Raw genomic sequence first — 21,639 nt, forward strand, 5'->3', positions numbered from 1 at the left:
ACTAACCGAAAATGGGTAGGATATGGTCAAACGACAGGTGCAGCGCTATGACCAAACGCCAACCACCATAGATGAACTTTGGAACCAGCTGATTGCAGCATGGGTAACTATACCACAGGACGCCATTCACGCCATACAGCGCCGATGCCATAGCGCATGGATCAAGCTATCAAGGCCCATGGCGGACCCTGTGCCTACTAGGCAACATGACGCATGCTGAACCAAGGTGACTGAAACGCTAATCATTTCTGCAGAACATATTAATGTACATGTCCTGTGAATGTGAACGTCCTATTTCTACTCGTTCACAGTGGCCTATTTTTTCTGAACATGAGTATATTTTCCTGTAGCTCGAAAAGTTTTATTGAAAAGCTGCAAAGTACAAAATATTTAGTACGCAGTATCGTTCACGGATTGAGCAATTTCTTAGTAGGCCGTTGTTTCTCGTGGAATGTCCAATACGTACAGGTTGTATAGAAAAACGGAAGTATCGTACCCAATGAGTTTGTGCTGTAAGGTTAATATTTCCACGTTTTTCATCTTTGGAACTGTGTACACTTTTAAAACCATTCCAAGGTGAGGTACTATGTTCTTAAGTGGCTCAGCAATTTAAATCCGCTGTGTCAGCAGTCTTGACTTCCATACATAACACATTTTCTATTTTATTTTGCAGTACTTTTCAGTAAAAACCATTAGAAATTTACAGCGGTACATTGCTCTTTTCCGATGATCTCACAGATGGGTATTGTTACTTCATCTGTTCAATACATGAAAGGTATTAATAGTGTGGCGTTCTTGTCATTATATTTATTTCGATGTACAGGGTGTCCCAAAATAGTGTAAACACTCTTTGAAAATGAACATCTCTTTAATGAAAGAGGTTAAAAATATAAATTTAGTGGTGTTAGGTGCCTCATGGATCGACTTAAGGTGGTAAATGCTCAAAGAGGTGTCAGTCCATCGCAATACACCGTCGACAACAGCTTACAACTGAGCGACATGCCAACTTTATTGTTTCCAACGGAATAGCATCACCAGCTTGCTCGATTTACTCTCTGAGATCATCCAGCGTGTATGGTCTCGCAGAGTAAACTGTGTTGTTGAGAGTACCCCACAGAAAGAAGTCTAGAGAACGTGGAGATCGAGCGGGTTACTCCACACTCCCACTTCGTCCAATCCATCTGGCAGGAATGTACGATTGAGGAATGCCCTCACATTCAGGTGAAATTGAGGTGGCGCCCCATCCTGTTGGAAGTAATAATCTTCATTTCCAAACAGAATGCTACGACCAGGAGTTATCATTTCCAACATTTCCAAGTACAAGTCGCCCGTATCAGTGTTGTCAAAGAATTACGGCCCGATTAACCCTTTAGAAGACAGACCACACCAGGCTGTTATACCTGATATTAAAATGCCTTTGCTCGGTTGCATGTATTCTCCCTGGTCCAGTATACGTAATTATGGCGGTTAGTTGTTCCATCTAGTTTAAACGTCGCTTCATCTGACCAAGAATTCGTTCTTGGAATCGCTGCTCTTCTTCTCGTCTGTTAATGAACCACTCACAAAATTCACTTCGCCTTCGCCTGCAGAATCATGCATGGAGAAGTCTCGAAATGTAAGGCTTGAAGTTGTGAGACCGGAAAATTCTGTGAACACTGCTTCTGATATCCCAATTTCAAGAGAGCATTGCCTCACAGATTTCTTCGGGGATCGTGTATATGGCTGGATTATTGCATCAACACTCTCATTGTCTGTTGAATTTATCTTTCGTTCGCTATGTCCCTTCTTCAAATCGTGCACCGTCCCTTCGACTTCAGACTTATCTCTGATTCTTGTAATTGTTACTCTTGGCCGTGGTGGTGTTCCAAATTCAACTCTCCAACATCGGCATACCGCACTCACATGCTCTGTTTTCCAGTAACATTTTATCACCAATTTCCGTTGTTCAAACGATAATGCCATGCTTGTTGACAATCCTGAAAAAAGAGAAAGTAGTGTTACGTTTTTCACCGGTTTCTAAATTATTAGCCATAAAATTGTATGTCTGTCTCCATTCATTAAAGAGATATTTTCTTTCAAATATACATTATTTTGGGGCACACTATGTTCATTCGTTTGAGAAACATTCCCTGTTGTTAGTCTCGATAATTTATTGTTCATATTCTGTTAGCATACAACTCTAGCTCTCCATCGTTTTTTCTTGTTAACTTCTTAAATCAGTTATTTTCTCCTTGTCCTTGTTACTCTATTTACGCATTTCAAGGTTAAATATTTCGATCCATCTTCCAAGTGGTCTTCTTGCGTTACTCTTGCCAACTGAATTATTTACGTTATATGTCACGAAGGCATAACGCAAGTGTACCATGGTATCAGTGCGGAGATTATGACGCACCAGTTACCCTAATGTGTGATTTATTTAATTTAAAAACATAATTTATTTCTGGAAAAGATGATCCTGTTATCAAGTGAATAAAAATATTATGCCATCAGGCGTACTTTTCGCTGTGCCTTATGGCGTAATACTTACAAGAACGTGATGATGGGATCATTTCTGCCTGAAACATTTTTACTTCGTACGTTAAATAAATCAGATATCTGGAAACATGATACATACATTATAATCTCCAAACTGAAATTTATAGCTAAATTTGTTTACTTCATTATTAATATATAACAAATTATTTTTCATACGCTGTCCATGCTATTGCTGTTTTATGTATTTGGAGCTGCTATTACAGATTTTCCTTCTTTTCCTCTAGAGTGGGTTGTAAGCTTACACTTTGTACAGAAATGGCATGCCAACAGCATACGTATTCACAACTCAGAAGCAGATATCCATAAATCTGGCTTCTTTGTTAGCCATTACTTGTTCCTTCTAAGAGCACCCCTCCCCCCAACCCCCCCCCCCCCCCCCTCCCGTAAGCTACTGCTTTCTGCTGTTACTCTTCAAAAATTCGTTTAAAAGCTGTGCAGGAAAATAGCGGCCTTTGTCGAAAGATCACTCACACTGAAGCCATCATTGTAGGCCCAGATCACAACCCATTTAGAAGGATAACAGGAAGACCGTTCCATCATCTCCAATATGAACCCTCCTTCTCCTTGATGCTGGAAACCTGCTCTGGTGCTCACAGTAGCCAGGAATGCAGTCAACAGATGTAGCCAGTAAATATTGTCTGAAGTGAAAGTTTCGCCTTCATCTGTAATTACTATTAATTTTACACTATTTGACGATTTCGCCTATTATGCCATTTTCTAACGATAGTTTCTGTACTTAAGCACAATCCAGTAACTTTACCTGCCACTATAAAATGGCAGGCAGAAATTTATAGCCGTGCTAGCAGTTGGTAAAAAGAATACGTTAAAGTAGTATCTGAACCGATAAACTGATTATTGTGAGTAGACAGTAATAAAACAGCTCCGGCATTCGCCGAACAGATAACACCGGCAACTGAGTACAAATTGAAGTGTTCCTGCCGTTCGTACCAACAGAGAGAAACTTTCTGGCAGGTGAAAACTGTGTGCCGGACTGGGACCTGAGTTCGATATTTTTGGCTTTCGCGGACAAGTGCGTTTCCGCATGATCTATTCAAGCATAGCTCACGACACGCTCTCACAGCTTCACCACTGCCTATCGTCGTTGGATATTTCAGTCGGTAGACTACTATCGACCGACTTCTAATGTTAGTCCGGATCCGACGCACAGTTCGAATATGCCAGAAAGATTCAAATCGGCGCAGAGCGAAAAGTCATACTGTAAATACAAAGACTGTATGCATGACTACTTGTCAGTTTTACTAGCGATCTGCATCGGCTTGCCACGGTCAGCACTTTCTACTGTTCAACGACTTATCTGGAGTAATGGTAATATGTATACTATATCCACAAAGTTTCCTGGTTAGTTAGACTATTACTGAAAACCGTATCAAAATCCCTACATTAGTTCACACAGAAACATAAAAACGCTGTCGCTACTAATTACTGAATATATTCCAATTCTCTGTCTTCTTTTACAGTTTTTGCCCTCTACAGCTCCCTCTAGTACCATGGAAGTCATTCCCTCATGTCTTAACATATGTCGTATCATCCTGTCCATTCTCCTTATCAGTGTTTTGCTAATATTTCTTTCCTCTCCGATTCTGCGCAGAACGCATTCCGTACCTTAACAGTCCACCTAATTTTCAACATTCTTCTGTAGCACCACATCTTAAATGTTTCGATTCTCTTCTGTTCCAGTTTTCCCAAAATCCACACAATGCTCTGCTCCAAACGTATATTCTCAGAAATTTCTTTCTCAAACCAATATCAGTGTTTGACACTAACAGACTTCTCTTGGCGCCGTCCACTGTGGTCAGTGGACGCTTCAGTCCGGAACCACGTGGCTGCTATGTCGCAGGTTCGAATCCTGCCTGTGGCATGGATGTCTGTGATATCCTTAGGTTAGTTAGGTTTAGGTAGTTCTAAGTATAGGGGACTGATGAACTCAGATGTTAAGTCCCATAGTGCTTAGGGTCATTTGAACAACTTGAACTTCTCTTGGTCAGGAATGCTCTTTTCGTCAGTGCTAGTCTGCCTTTGACGTCCTCCTTGCTCCTTCCGTCATTGCTTATTTTGCTGCCTTGTAGCAGATTTCCTTAACTTCATCTACTTCGTGACCATGAATCCTGATGTTAAGTTTCTCGCTGTTCTCATTTCAGCTGTTTCTCATTAGTTTCGATTTTCCTCGATTTACTCTCAATCCATATTCTGTACTCGTTAAACTGCCCATTCCATTCAGCAGATAATTTAATTCTTCTTCACTTACACTCAGGATAGCAAGGTCATCAGTGAGTCGTATCATTGATATCCTTTCAGCTTGTATTTTAATTCCACTTCCTATATTTACATCACTACTTCTTCGTTGTACAGATTGAACAGTAGGGGCGGAAGACTACCTCCTGGTCTTACACCCTTTTTAACCCGAGCACTTCACTCTTGGTCGTCCACTCTTTCTATTTCCTCGTGGCTCCTGTACATATTGTATATTACCCGTCTCCCTCTATAACTTACCCCTATATCTCTCAGAATTTCGAACATCTTGCACCATCTTACATAGTCGAACGCCAAATCGACAAATCCTATGAACGTGCTCTGATTTTTTTTACTCTCGCTTCCATTATTAACCACAATGTCAGAATTGCCTCTCTGGTGCCTTTACCTTTGCTTAAGCCAAACTGATCGTCATATATCACTTCTCAATTTTCTTTTCCATTCTTCTGTGTATTATTCTTGTCAACAACTTGGATGCATGAGCTGTTAAGCTGATAGTATGATAATTCTCGCAGTTGTTAGCTCTTGTAGTCTTCGGAATTATGTGGATGATACTTTTCCCAAAGTTAGATGATATATCAGTCGGAGGTATATCAACAGGCGCATACATTCTAAACACCAACGTGAATAGTCGTTTTGTTGCCACTTCCCCCAATGATTTCAATAATTTCTCCCTCATTTGATCTTAAGTTCCCCAAGCCTCTCATAAATTCTACTTCTAATACTGGATCCGCTGTCTCTTCTATACCAACTGCTGTTTCTTCTTCTATCAAGTCATCAGACAAGTCTCTCCCCTCTTAGAGATATTCAATGTACTCTTTCCACCTATCAGCTCTCTCCTCTGCATTTAACTGAGAATTTGCCGTTGCGCTCTTAATGTTACCACCCTTGATTTTAATTTCACCGAAGGATATTTTGACTTTCCTATATACCGAGTCAGTCCTTCCGACAGTCGTTTCTTTTTCGATTTCTTTGAGAGGTTCCATGCCCTCTTTTGCATGTCTCCTCTCATTTTCATCAATTTTATTAATGTTCTATGTCATTGCACGGTAGTAACAGACCGAATAAGGTTATTGTAATGAGGATATTTGCACTGAGAGCTCAAAAAACTCTTTTCACTTGATTCCTAAACATTTTGGGTTACTTGCCTGCGTGACCTGTGCGAGACAAACATCGGAGGACGCGGCACACGGCACTTCCGGTTGGGGGTTGCACTTCCCTGAATTCTGAGGGGTTCGCACAATAGGGTTAAGCGCCTGGTGGAACGACTGACGTCGGTCGAGTTTCGCCTATTGTATGCAGGGCGAAACGACCTGCGAGATGTCTGAGTGTCGCCGCATTTTATGTGATTACCGTTCCGGCGCGTCCGGAACAAAGATTCTGGCACCGACTGACTGCATTGTCCTCTTGATTCTGATAATACTTGTGGACAGTGCCCTGCTGGGTGCGACTGTCTGGCGCCGAATGGCCGGTGGTCTAGGCTGGTTGTTTTCGTAGCTGGTCAAACGGCAAGTTCAGTGCCCTCAGCTGAATAGCAGAGGCATGATTGGTCAAGTTAAACTGGGGCTTGTTGACGTCATAAGACCCTGCTCGAAATTGGAGGGAATAGTCGCTATTGGCGCGATTGATGCTTTGAGACAGTGTGTGGGACTTTTGGAATCAGAGCTGAATGCTGATTCGCGGTTTTCGAGGAGAGTAGGGAGTTGAGCAATGTTGGCTTCGCTCACGCGTTGCGAGGGCATGGGGATTCGGAATCTGACTTCCTCGGAGTCGGACGGTCTTGCAACTTGGTCGCTCCTTTTCGGAAGAACGTAGAATTCTCGGACAGCCTTCACGGCCAGGGATTGACACAGAGTTGCTGCACGGAAGAAGTGGGTGCCTACATCATCAGGACGCTGCCTACCGACGACGTGCTGCAGATTTCAGTACTGGTACAGTATTTTGCGGCTCCGGCTTTGTAGGTCCTTGTCAGTTTTATACTGAATCCCTCAGCACCACTTGCGCTCGCTTTGCTACAAGCCCACCTTACTTGTTTCTCCATGTGATCCCATTTGAGATCCCACTATTAATTGCGATACTGTTATACAGTCGGAAGATTAATACTTGATTCATCAGGACCTCCAGTCACTATCGTCATTCTATTGCATCACAGAGAAGAGGAGCCCATGTTCTCGAGCGAACTCTTGTTCTCATAATATTTCAGTATACCCTATCCTTTAACCTACTGTTTGTGTCGATATTCATGTGCATTTATGTTATGATTTATAGTGAATCTCATTGTAATATTTAATCCGCATGTCATTTCGTAGATATACGCAGAATCCCATTTCTTGTTGTTTATTACGATAAAGTTCTCTTTTTTCTGTCTAGATTACGATTTTTATTAAATTATTGTGAGTGTGCAGGGGCCACCATCATTTTCTTCCATTGCCGTTGTGCACATAATTAATTAGCTGGTAGATACGGAAGGGGTCGAGTGCATGTCTCGTTCTCATGCTAAATTCGTCTGAACTAAATAGGAACAAATTTTCTCCACCCCGGCATCTCGCATCTTCACATTTGTCATGCAGCCATTTCGCCTTAGCTTTCTGCACTTCGTATTCATTCCATCGAACGATTCTAGAAAATTATCCGCCAATTCGTAGACGGTAAAAGTAATCATATAACTGTCTATCACGCGAACTCTGGCGATGTACAGAATCAGAGAACAGAATGTGTAGTCACATGCGTAGACAAAGCTTAAATCACCTTGTAGGTGCACGGTCTCTAAACGATAACCAGAAAATGGCGATATGCCGACACCTAGACACAGTACCTCTTTCAGTCAGAGGCTTATATGCAGTTATCCGTGTTTCATTAGACACAATATAGTCGCTGCCGTAAGTTCAGGCTGCAACATGTACAGACTCCATACTATTACAGGCTCGCGATCGCTGAGTGTCTTCGGCCGGCCAATAAAAAAGCCGCAATGACGGCTTGCAGAATAGCTCTTCCCGACCGAGGAAAACAACCACTTTTCTTCTCGTGGCTCCGACTAGTGATCGACTAACTTTTCCGTGTTCTACTCACGCTAATCAAACACTACTGCCACCAGAGAGGAAAGAGCACCAATCAGTAGCAAGTGTGGCCAACTCATGTGTGCTAATACCAACCTAAACAGTAGTGCCGCACACGGCACAACTGTGATATGCGTTTTTCATTCGGTGTGAAACTGTTATCACTTACTCATACTACGATGAACTACCTATAAATAAAATGACCTTGCCCATGAGAGTATTTCACTTTTATTTTTCGGCATTGTATAAACAGGATTCATAAACATTCCTTGTGAATCAGTGTGTCTCCTATTGAACACTGTATAAAAATCCCTACTGTAATTCCTGAGATTAGCCTTCACATGCTGACGGAAAACGCGGTGGATAACTTTAAATTAGAACTACGTACGGATTTGTAGATTTTTATGTTTGGTTGGCATACACTATAGGCTGGACAGCTTGGTGACTTGTCCTCATGCGCGTCAACTACAGATGGAAAATGGTGTAACAGCTAAAATTGGTCACAAGTGTAAAATCCATATCTATTACAAAATGTATGTATGTAATGTATGTATGTATGTAACGACTGGACCGACTTCAACCAAACTTGTCTGGAAGCACTTTCTGTGGTGGTGAGAATCACTTACCTTTCAAAAAGTCGGAGATGGGTGTGAAAATATTTTGTAGCTCACGACGGGCAAACTCGCAAACTTTATTCATCCGGAACTTGAAAATGAGTGCACTTAGTCACTTGCAGCAAACTTTACATATTATTTAGAACAGTTGCGAAACTTTTTCTTGCTGCAAACCTTCTCAAAATGATGCGAGGAAAAAAGTTTATTGCTTACTACTGTTCATGCAGTGAAACTTCCGCATCAGGCGTGACATTTAATTTATTACTTCTGTACTATAACTGTGTTCACGACTCACTTTACAGCTAATACACACATATATTCTTGAGTGTAACTCCAAAATTACATCATTTTACGACTCATAGTTCAAGAGATATGACATCATATACACTGCGTCGCGCGAAAATAAACTACAAGGTGCAATTCGTTAGAGATTCAGCTGCAATATATGTGCAGATATGTGTGACGTATGTCATGCAAAGTAAATGTGAATGTAAGTACTCTGGAAAAGCTGCAGGTAAGCTCCTCCAAAACCCCCTGGATCGATTTCAACCAAATGTGATAAACATATTAGTATGCGGAAGAAGTATTGTAGAACTCATTTTGGGGCAGGAGTGACAACGTGGAGCGGGGAGGGGGAAGGAGTATGTGGAGAGACAGTGGGGGGGGGGGGGGAAGGAGAACGTGGACAGACATATGAGGGAGGAGAAGATGAACAAAGTGATGGGAGGTGGAATGGCCAGGAAAAGGGAAACTGAGGAGGTGGACAGAGAGAGGTAAGAGGAGGAAGGAAAGAGGAGGAAATAGGCAAAAAGAGGAGGAGGTGGAGATGGACTGAGAGAGGTTGGAAGACGAGATGGACATAGAGAGGAACAGGTGGAGATAGTGGAGGATGGACGAGGTGGCCAGAGAGAGAGGAGAGGGGGAGGACAGAGAGGAGGGTAGAGAAGATTGCCAAAGATACGGAGAAGGAGGAAATAGAGTAACAGAATTGGAAGAAACACATACCTGAGAAATGCTGCATATTCAGGTAGTGTGTAGTAAACACATTCGAATGTAGAAAAAAAAATTGTCATTTTAGAAATTTTGTACATCTGTGCTACATGACAAAAGAAAAGTAAGTAAAAGCTACGTCAAAAGGAAAGGAAATCCCAGATACCGCATGCTGTTACTTCAGATTTACAGCAGTGTGAATACTGACGAAAGTTTACTGTCGAGAATAAAGTCTTACAATGTTGGTCAGCTTGGGGATTTTAAAAGAAAGAACGGGAAAAATGAAACTGTTCCAGAAAGTACAGGGTCTCCCGAAAGTACGATAACTTTTGAAAAATCGTGAATTCGTGATAGAATAACGTAGGTAGAGAGATGAAAACTGGAACACATTCCTGAAATGTCGCGTGAGAATTGTGCTGATGACTGGGTGTTGTGTGATGTCCTTAGGTTAGTTAGGTTTAAGTAGTTCTAAGTTCTAGGGGACTGATGACCATAGATGTTAAGTCCCATAGTGCTCAGAGCCATTTGAAGGATTTTTGAGAATTGTGCGTAAAATGACCTGTAGTTAGGGAGAGATCATCCTGACAGGCACCTGCTGGAAGGTACGGCCCTATGCAGAATGGCGCTCCACCCCATAATTCTACACATATAAAAGACCTCTTGAGCATACAGTTTTGTGAGGATAAAGTACTGGGCTGCCACATCCCTCATGCTTGACCTCCCAGGTACCCAAACCTCGATCGGTATGATTTCATTATTGGTAGTGACACACTGTCAACCTGGAGATACGCGGTATGTTGTAATTTTTTTTTATTTTTGTTACGGACTGAAAAACCCATGAAGAGAAGAAAGCCCAAAAAATCGTCTTTGTTTGGATGGGATACTAGTTTCGGCTAGGGATCTAGCCATCTCAGATTATAAAACGTTCTTCATGTGTGTTGATATGCCGTAATGATTCAGATTGCTCTGAGCACTATGGGACTTAACATCTGTGGTCAACAGTCCCCTAGAACTTAGAACTACTTAAACCTAACTAACCTAAGGACATCACACACATCCATGCCCGAGGCAGGATTCGAACCTGCGACCGTAGCGGTCACGCAGTTCCAGACTGAAGCGCCTAGAACCACACGGCCACACCGGCCGGCTATGCCGTAATGGCACCAACAAAAATCAAGAATTTTTATAATCTGAAGATGGCTAGATTGATAGACGAAACTAGCAATCCACGCAAATAAAGGAGATTACTTTACGGGTCTTCAGCCTCTAACGTAAATAGACAAAATTGTCTCTGTTAGAAATCAGTTGTCGTGTTAATTACTGGTTCTGTGTCACACGAAGGGCGATTTGTTGGTCATTTTGCGCACTTTTGGATTCAATAAAACCCCAAATTATTTCAAGCACTTGTGTCAACTTTTTCAACCTCGACCAACATTGTTCCGTGAAGTCTTGGATTTTCAAAAGTAAACGGACATTTGAGTCACTTTAAAATAGGCAACCCAGTTTACGTCAACTGCTCCAAGTGCGGTTGATGTAAGTTGTGTCGCCTACCTTAAGGTTCTAACAACCCAACCACAACAAAGATCAAAATGTAATAATGATTGTGGTGTTGCTCACGCTGCTAAATATTGCATTATCGGGCAACAACAAAGTTATTATGTGGAAGGTGTCATTAGAGCACAGTTAATAAAGTCATTTCATGTAATAGTGAATAAACTAGGCACTCATCTTCTCGTGTTTCCCACACTAGTCTCGTAAAATCATGGCTCAATCGTCGAAAATCTAGGTGGTGATGATTCCTAGCTCGGATGCAAAGAGGCCTAGGTTTATTCTGCTATAATCATAAGTTTTATAGATGTGTTTCACAAACCATTCTTGAAGATTAATCCTTTGAAAGTTAGCACCACGGTGATGTTAATCAGCACTCCGAATTGAAGTTACACTTTTTTTTATTGCTTTTGTTGCAATATCACGTAACACACAAAACATCACTTCACAATACAAAACATACTTGAAAACATCTTCCTCACTGTTAAAGTTCACATTTTATAAGCTGACTACAATATGCGTCTTTCCAACATGAGGTCCAAGACTTGACTTTTTCAGGGTCCGACTCTCTAACTAACTAATAATCGCTTACGCGCCCAAAAATCAGAGTTGAAAATTGAAATGTGTGTGAAATCTTATGGGACTTAACTGCTAAGGTGATCAGTCCCTAAGCTTACACACTACTTAACCTACATTATCCTAACACATACACCCATGCCCGAGGGAGGACTCGAACCTCCGCCAGGACCAGCCGTACAGTCCATGACTGCAGCGCCTTAGACCTCTCGGCTAATCCCTCGCGGCAAAATCAGAGTTACAATTACGTCAAAGACCATAGTGACAAAAGAAAGAATACGCACAAGGATAATATCTTTGCAATATAAAAATATCGATGAATCAAAGTACTTCTACATTAATGAAATCAAATCTGAATGTTGTCTCAGAAATATGTCAACTACTTTACAGAAACACAGTTGAATATTACTGGTATCGAGAGGTTCGGGTGAGGTGCCGCAATGGTGACGTAATTCAAGTTCCATTACAAGGTGCACGAACATTTTGGCGGGTCAGTTTCATTTCGGCCAGCCTGTGTTACCAGCTCAGCTGGTCTCCGTCCTCGAGCTAGCCGGCAGGGCTGAGGAGGGCTTCGCGTGCCGCAGGGGACGCGCAAGGTGCTGACGCGGTCGCTGCTGCGCGCCGAGGACCCTGACAGCCCGCCCGAGGAGCTGGTGTTCACCGTGCTGAGCCGCGACGCGGCCGGCGGCCACGTGGAGCGCGCGCTGCAGCCGGGCCGGCCGCTCGACTCGTTCACGCAGCGCGACCTGGACGCCGGGCTCGTCGCCTACGCCCACCCGCCGGCGTCGGCGTCGCCCGGCGCCCCTGCCGGCGCGCAGTCGCGGCTCGCGCTGCAGGTGTCCGACGGCATCGAGACCAGCGCCGCCGCCGTGCTGCGCATCGCCGCCTACCCGCTGCAGCTCACGCTCATCAACAACACCGGGCTCGTCATCACGCACAGGTAGGCCGCCGCTGCTCCCCAGCTAAAGCGCCAGCAGGTGACTAAGTGCAAATTCATAGCCAAAACATGCCGTAGAAGAGAAGTGATGCAGCTGCCTCGAACCGAAGTCGCCATCTGTAGGCGCACACACACACACACACACACACACACACACACACACACACACATATACAGGGTGAGTCACCGACCGCTACCGCTGGATATATTTCGTAAACCACATCAAATACTGACAAACCGATTCCACAGACCGAACGTGAGGAGAGGGGCTAGTGTAATTGGTTAATACAAACCATAAAAAAAATGCACGAAAGTATGTTTTTTAACACAAACCTACGTTTTTTTAAATGTTAGTTTTGTTAGCACATCTGAACATACAAACAAATATGTAATCAGTGCCGTTTGTTGCATTGTAAAATGTTAATTACATCCGGAGATATTGTAACCTAAAGTTGACGCTTGAGTACCACTCCTCTGCTGTTCGATCGTGTGTATCGGAGAGCACCGAATTACGTAGGGATCCAAAGGGAACGGTGATGGACCTTAGGTACAGAAGAGACTGGAACAGCACATTACGTCCACATGCTAACACACGTGGTTACCGTTTTCAATTACGGAGTGGAATAGAGTGTGTCCCGACATGTGAGGCCAATAGATGTTCAATGTGGTGGCCATCATTTGCTGCACACAATTGCCATCTCTGGCGTAATGAATGTCGTACACGCCGCAGTACATCTGGCGTAATGTCGCCGCAGACTGCCACAATACGTTGTTTCATATCCCCTGGGGTTGTAGGCACATCACGCTGGCCAATTTATGCGTCCTCCTTGTCTTGTGAAACGCCCGTCGAACATCCTGTCAAGGGTCAGCCTAGTGTTAATTGCGGAATGTGCAGGTGCACCATCATGCTGATACCACATACGTCGACGCGTTTCCATTGGGACATTTTCGAGCAACGTTGGCAGATCATTCTGCAGAAACGAGATGTATGTTGCAGTGCTCTCCGATACACACGATCGAACAGCGGAGGAGTGGTACTCAAGCGTCAACTTGAGGTTACAATATCTCCGGCTTTAATTAACATTTTACAATGCAACGAACGGCACCGATTACATATTTGTTTATTTGTTCAGATGTGCTAACAAAATTAACGGGTTTCCATTTTAAAAAACGAAGGTTTGTGTTAAAAAACATACTTCGGTGCATTTTTTTATGGTTTGTATTAACCAATTACGCTAGCCCCTCTCCTCACATTCGGTCTGTGGAATCGGTTCGTCAATATTTGATGTGGTTTACAAAAACTATATATATATATATATATATATATATATACCACTGGCAAAATTGCTACGCCACGAAGATGACGTGCTACAGAAGCGAAATTTAACCGGCAGGATGAAGATACTGTGATATGCAAATGATTAGCTTTTCAGAGCATTAACGCAAGGTTGGCGCCGGGGGCGACACCTACAACGTGCTGACATGAGGAAAGTTTCCAACCGATTTCTCATACACAAACAGCAGTTGACAGGCGTTGCCTGGTGAAACATTGTTGTCATGATTGCTGTCATGCCTCCTGTAAGGAGGAGAAATGCCTACCACCAAGTTTCCGACTCGGATTGTAGCCTATCGAGATTGCGGTTTATCGTATCGCGACACTGCTGCTCGCGTTCGTCGATATCCAGTGACTGTTAGCAGAATATGGAATCGGTGGGTTCAGGAGGGTAATACGCAATGCCGTGCTGGATCCCAACGGCCTCGTATCACTAGCAGTCGAGATGACAGGCATCTTATCCGCATGACTGTAACGGATCGTGCAGCCACGTCTCGATCCCTGATTCAACAGATGGGTAAAAGACAACAACGATCTGCACGAACAGTCCGACGACGTTAGCACCAGCATGGACTATCAGCCCAGAGGCCACGGTTGCGGTTACCGTTGACGCTGCATTACAGTCAGGAGCGCCTGCGATGGTGTACTCAACGACGAACCTGGGTGCACGAATGGCAAAACGTCATTTTTTCGGATGAATCCAGGTTCTGTTTACAGCATCATGATGGTCGCATCCGTGTTTGGCGACATCGCGGTGAACGCACATTGGAAGCGTATATTCGTCATCGCCATACTGGCGTATCACCCGTCGTGATGGTATGGGGTGCCATTGGCTTCACGTCTCGGTCACCTCTTGCTCGCATTGAAGGCACTTTGAACAGTGGACGTTACATTTCAGATGTGTTACGACCCGTGACTCTACCCTTCATTTGATCCCTGCGGATCCCTACATTTCAGCAGGATAATGCACGACCGCCGCATGTTGCAGGTCCTGTACGACCTTTTCTGGATACAGAAAATGCTCTACTTCTGTCCTGGCCAGCACATTTTCAGATCTCTCACCAATTGAAAACGTCTAGTCAATGGTGGCTGAGCAACTGGCTAGTCACAATACGCCAGTCACTACTCTTGATGAACTGTGGTATCGTGTTGAAGCTGCATGGGCAGCTGTACCTGTACACGCCATCCAAGCTCTGTTTGACCCAATGCCCAGGCGTATCAAGGCCGTTATTACGGCCAGAGGTGGTTGTTCTGGGTACTGATTTCTCAGGATCTATGCACCCAAATTGCGTGAAAATGTAATCACATGTTAGTTGCAGTATAACGTATTTGTCCAATGAATATTCGTTTAGCATCTGCATTTCTTCTTGGTGTAGCAATTTTAATGGCCAGTAGCGTATATATAATAATTGATGTTCAAATTTAAAGCGACAAACGGTTTCCATGGTCGCCTTTATTTTGCTACAAATGAAATGTGTTGTGGCGAGGGCCTCCCGGCGAGTAGACCCGATCGCCTGGTGCAAGTCTTTTGAGGTGACGCCACATCGGCGACTTGCGCGCCGATGAGGATGACATGATTACGATGAAGACGACACCTTCTGCCAGTCCCTAGGCGGAGAAAATCTCCAACGTAGCCGGGAAGCGAACCCGGGCTCCCCTGTTTGATAAGCCGGCGCGCTGTCCACTCAGCCACGGCGGCGGACATTTTGCTACAAAACAGTACAAACAGATGATAGTAAAGTAGAAAAAAATGTAAATAATACAGAACGTAAATGACTGCAACATGCGTAGCGGTTGACAAAAATGTTCTTCGTTTTTTCCAACTTAACGGATTTATATAAGTATATACAGCCTACAGTTGCAGATTAACTTTATCGTTAACCTTGGTTTCAACGTTAGTAATAACGTCTTCTTCAAAACATAAAATATTATTTAAATGTTTGCCTAAAACAAGCCATGTTTTAGGCAAACATTTAAATAATATTTTATGTTCTCTAGAAGACGTTATTACTAACGTTGAAACCTAGGTAAACGACAAGGTTAACCTGCAACTGTAGGCTGTATATTCTTATATAAACAATATCCGTTGCTGTCGCTGCATAAAAATGTTAAAAATTATTAATGGATTTACACTCAAATTCTGACAATTGGTTGTTGTGCTCAGTATGGGGTGTGACCACCTCCGGCATCAATACAGGCCTGACAACGGCGGGGCATGCTGTGAATGACGTCATGCTGACGTGATAAGGCCTGTGTCCCTAGTGCGTCACAGACGTTCTGTATGGGATTCAAATCGGGAGGGTGAGCAGGCCACGCTATGTGTGCAAATTCTTCCTTTCCAAGGAAACATCAACCACTGGTGCTCTTGAGGTCGAACATTATCGTCCGTCAACACAAAGTCTGGGCCGATAGCACCTCGCAACAACCACTCGTGAGGTGCCAAGATCTCGTCACAATACCTGGCAGCAATTACACCTTGCCGATTCAACCGTGCAATTTCATGAAGAGCTTTTCAAAATGATCCCTGCTCAAACAGTTAGGGCCCTCCTCGATATCGATTTCCCTCCTCAGTGTTTGGGTCCAGAAATTGTGTTCCACATACCCTCCGCCGACAATCACTCTACAGTGCAGACTCGTCTCTGAACGAACATTGGCCCTGTTGTGACGTAACAAGACAGCTACGCCACACTAAAGTAGCCGAAAGGCACGCGTTAATCTCACGTAGGTTAGAGAGAGGTCTGAAACAGGATACGTAATGAATGGTAGCAAGAAAAGTACGTAGCTGCTATAATACTTAACTTTTAATCCATCATTCGTATACAGCATTCCTTGATGATACAAGTGAGACTCTATCTTAAAATGGTTAATGGCGCCTTGCTAGGTCGTAGCCATTGACTTAGCTGAAGGCTATTCTAACTGTCTCTCGGCAAATGAGAGAAAGGCTTCGTCAGTGTAGTCGCTAGCAAAGTCGTCGTACAACTGGGGCGAGTGCTATTCCGTATCTCGAGACCTGCCTTGTGGTGGCGCTCGGTCTGCGATCACACAGTGGCGACACGCGGGTCCGACATGTACTAAATGGACCGCGGCCGATTTAAGCTACCACCTAGCAAGTGTGGTGTCTGGCGGTGACACCACAGGCCCACTATTCCACCCGCCAAGTGGAATGTTGACAGCTCCACTCTAGACGTTCCCTTCTGTGAAGACGCATCAGCGGTACACATACAGCAGGTCTCCGACAATAAAAGTCACTCTGCTGAAATCTTCTACACACCGTTTGCCTGTATACAGTACCTCCAGTGGATGCTGCCACGTCAGATGTCAATTGCCGTGATGTACTAAGGCGTGCACTTCCAAATAACGGTCCTCTCTTTCTGATGTCACACGTCGTCCGCCCTGGCCTGGTCTTCTCGGATGCAGTTCTGGTCTCGAAACTGTCGCCCCATCCGAAAAATAACCGAACGATTCACGTGGGTCATCGGCCACATCAGTTTGCGACTGTCCTGCTTCCATTTTCCCTATGGCGCTCCACCATAGAGAGTCTGCTAGGAGTCTTCTCTATGCCAAACAGCACCGTCTATGACTGTGTACACAGCGATTGTGGATGTGGGACTATGCAGCAAACACCATCCCGTTCGCTAGATGCCCAGACGGTGCGGAACACGAATCATACTGGCATCTGTTGACAGTTTGTATGATTATATCGAGAATTAGAAACAGGTCGGGATAAAGCGGTTTGGCCACAGCGTACTTTGGTAATTTGCGATAGTCAGCGCTAGTCGCCAACATCACGAGATCAGGTACGGAGCGAGCTTTCTGTATGTTCGAGGTCAACAAAAACAAGTGTGCTACAGCTATTCAATGGATGTTTAGAACCAAGTACCGTAAGAAGCCACCAACAAGGAAAAACACGAAAAGAGAATACGAAAAGCGACTTCCACAGCCGACGATACCATGTTGGGACGGGTATGGCAAGAATTCGATTACCGTACTAATGTCTGCCGGGTCACTCACGGTTCGCATATGTTTGTAAAAAAAACATTCTGAGTTTCTCTTCAAAAAGCAAAATATATGACACCGGTACATGGAGAAAAATTGTATCACAAAATTTTAAGCATGGGTAGCTGATGCCAGTAGGAACCAGAATTACTGATGTTGTGTAGGCCGACAAAGCACAATTTTTTTGAATGCCTTGCCTCCCGTCAACAGCTGTTAGTTCGCGTACAGAAATTCTTTTACAAATTGTGTCGGCCCTGGAAAGGACCTTCTTTGTAGCTAGGACTTTGTTCACTTACAGGAGGTGCTCGAACTAGCTACCCTATGACGCTGCGCAAGCTTGGTAACGTCGAACGGGTTTTGCCGAACTCTTTCAAAGTTTCCTGGCATTGTCCTGATGTGATTGGCGGCATGTTGAATGCGATCCATCCGTTCCTCTCCATTTCTAGGTGATACGCGTCCCGATGAGTGAATTAGAACTTTGAAGAGTCCCCACAGGAAAAAGTTTGGTGGCGCGAGGTCTGGTAATCGAGGGGGCCATGTCCTACTACCACGTCTGCCAATTACCCTGTCGTCGAAGAGTTCATTTAAATATCCGCGCACAGAACGACTGTCACGTGCGGGCGCCCCATCATGCTGCAACCACATGCGTAGCCGTATATCCAGGGAAACACCTTCCAGCAGGCGGGGTGGAGTTTCTTGCAAAAAGTGAAGGTAATATGCCCTGGTAAGTCGAGGAGGTAGACGGATCGGCCCAATCAGATGGTCACCCAGGACGCCTGCCCAAATGTTGAGCGAAAATCGTTCCTGTTATCCGTTGACGTGTATGACATGAGGATTTCCCCTTCTCCAGTAATGAACGTTTCGAGTGTTGTAAAGGCCATCCCGAGGGAAGGTGCACTCGTCGGTAAAACACAGGGGCGGGGAAGTCGGGATCTCGTGCAACATGTAGCAGAAACCACCGGCAGAAACCTAGCCTGTGTTCATAGTCCGCCACAGGATTTGTATCTTGGACAGGGTGGAGACTAAATGGATGCTGGCCGTCATCCCTCAAAACCTCCCACCGTTCCTCATACAACCGCCGAGATTCATGCGAATTACCTTCGGCTAGTCCATAAACAAAAACCATACCTCGTTCTGCTTGAAACGAATACTGTATGACTAAATCGCTGGTGACGTGTGTGTGCTCTGAAGCGAAGCGTACGTGTGAATGCCTCTGACGTGAGGTGGTTACAAGACCTATTCGACACGTTTGCGTATCACGTTGGAGCAGTGACGGGAAGAGGGGCATTTGTATGTGCGAACCGACAACCTTAGCGCTGCCCGTCACCCGACGAACGGCAACAGGGCAATCCCACTGCAAATCGGAGCGAGTGACGCAAAGTTTCCGTAGTTTAAAAATGGTAGGCTGTCGGCCTACATAACATTAGTAATTTTGGTTCCTACTGGCACCAACTATCCAGGGATATATATATATATATATATATATATATATATATAGGGTGAGTCACCTAACATTACCGCTGGATATATTTCGTAAACCACATCAAATACTGACGAATCGATTCCACAGACCGAACGTGAGGAGAGGGGCTAGTGTAATAGGTTACTACAAACCATAAAAAATGCACGGAAGTATGTTTTTTAACACAAACCTACGTTTTTTTAAATGGAACCCCGTTAGTTTTGTTAGCACATCTGAACATATAAACAAATACGTAATCAGTGCCGTTTGCTGCAGTGTAAAATGTTAATTACATCGGCAGATATTGTAACCTAAAGTAGACGCTTGTGTACCACTCCTCCGGCTGTTCGATCGGGTGTATCGGAGAGCACCGAACAACGTAGGGATCAAAAGGGAACGGTGATGGACCTTAGGTACAGAAGAGACTGAAACAGGACATTACGTTCACATGCTAACACCGTTTTATTGGTCTTTTTCACTGACGCACATGTACGTTACCATGAGGGGTGAGATACACGTACACACGTGGTTTCCGTTTTCAATTACGGAGTGGAATAGAGTGTGTCCCGACATGTCAGGCCAACAGATGTTCAATGTGGTGGCCATCATTTGCTGCACACAATTGCAATCTCTGGCGCAATGAATGTAGTACACGCCGCAGTACATCTGGTGTAATGTCGCCGCAGGCTGCCACAATACGTTGTTTCATATCCTCTGGGGTTGTAGGCACATTCTCCTTTAACGTACCCCACAGAAAGAAGTCCAGAGGTGTAAAATCAGGAGAACGGGCTGGCCAATTTACGAACATCCTGTCAGGGGTCAGCCTAGTGTTAATTGCGGAATGTGCAGGTGCACCATCATGCTGATACCACATACGTCGACGCGTTTCCAGTGGGACATTTTCGAGCAACGTTGGCAGATCATTCTGTAGAAACGCGATGTATGTTGCAGCTGTTTCGGCCCCTGCAATGAAGTGAGGAGCAACGAGGTGGTCGCCAATGATTCCGCACCATACATTCACAGTCCACGGTCGCTGTCGCTCTACCTGTCTGAGCCAGCGAGGATTGTCCACGGACCAGTAATGTATGTTACATATATTCACTGCCCCGTGGTTTGTGAAACCCGCTTCATCGGTAAACAGGTAGAACTGCAACGCATTCTCTGTTAATGCCCATTGACAGAATTGCACTCGATGATTAAAGTCATCACCATGGAATTGCTGATGCAGCGACACATGATTCGGGTGAAAGCGGTGACGATGCAGTATGCCCATGACACTACTTTGGCTCAGTCCACCGGCTCTCGCAATGTCCCGTGTACTCATGTGTGGTTTCATGGTAACAGCAGCTAACACACCAACTGCACCCGCTTTTCCTGTGACGGGCCTGTTACGGACCCGTTTGCGTGCTACGACCATACTTGTTGCATACAGTTGGCGGTAGATGTTTTGCAATGTGCGGCACGTTGGATGCTCTCTGTCCGAGTACCGTTCTGCGTACACCCTGCAGGCTTCAGCTGCATTTCGTCGACACTCACCATAGATGAGTATCATCTCCGCCTTTTCAGAGTTCGAATACACTATGGCCACAGTTCCTACAACACTACACTATCACAGACGTCTGGTAACACGGTGTACTACAGTTGGTCTGCGTGCGGAGACGAATGCAGAATAACAATAGCAGCAAGCGCTACATGCGGACACTGCGACAGCTAGACCAAACCCCAACAGTGCACTACAGCCACACTCGTAAACACGGTCGTCATCGTAAACATGTCCCTGCAGATGCTGCTGGCCGACCGTGGCCCGTGTTTGTTACAACACGCAACTGAACGTCGGAGGTTTCAAGCGTCAACTTTAGGTTACAATATCTCCGGATTTAATTAACATTTTACAATGCAACAAACGGCACTGATTAGGTATTTGTTTATATGTTCACATGTGCTAACAAAACTAACGTGGTTTCATTTAGAAAAACGTATGTTTGTGTTAAAAAACATACTTCCGTGCATTTTTGTATGGTTTGTATTAAACAATTACACTAGCCCCTCTCCTCACGTTCGGTCTGTGGAATCGGTTCGTCAGTATTTGTTGTGGTTTACGAAATATATCCAGCGGTAACTTTACCGCTGGACATTAGAGGTTAGAGAACTACTGTCGGTATTTCGAATTGCTCACTATCTTCAGACGTCGTTCCTCTAAAAAGTTTCAAAAGTCCATCATATTCTCTGGACCGTCTCAACAAATAGAGCATCGCCGGCCTTTGTGGCCGAGCGGTTCTAGGCGCTTCAGTCTGGAACCGCGCGACCGCTACGGTCACAGG

The 21,639-nt window shown here is 44.5% G+C and overlaps 1 protein-coding gene across 1 annotated transcript in view; it reads left to right on the plus strand.

The window, feature by feature from the left end:
- The window catches only part of LOC124796073 (chondroitin sulfate proteoglycan 4), a 543,527-nt gene that overhangs the window by 229,045 nt on the left and 292,843 nt on the right, over positions 1-21,639 (plus strand). Inside the window, exon 8 of the mRNA XM_047260159.1 lies at positions 12,175-12,530. Coding sequence (XP_047116115.1) covers positions 12,175-12,530 — 356 coding nt within the window. The remainder of the gene's footprint in view (positions 1-12,174; positions 12,531-21,639) is intronic.

Source organism: Schistocerca piceifrons, chromosome 4 (genome assembly GCF_021461385.2).
Source record: "Schistocerca piceifrons isolate TAMUIC-IGC-003096 chromosome 4, iqSchPice1.1, whole genome shotgun sequence".
NCBI lineage: Eukaryota > Metazoa > Arthropoda > Insecta > Orthoptera > Acrididae > Schistocerca > Schistocerca piceifrons.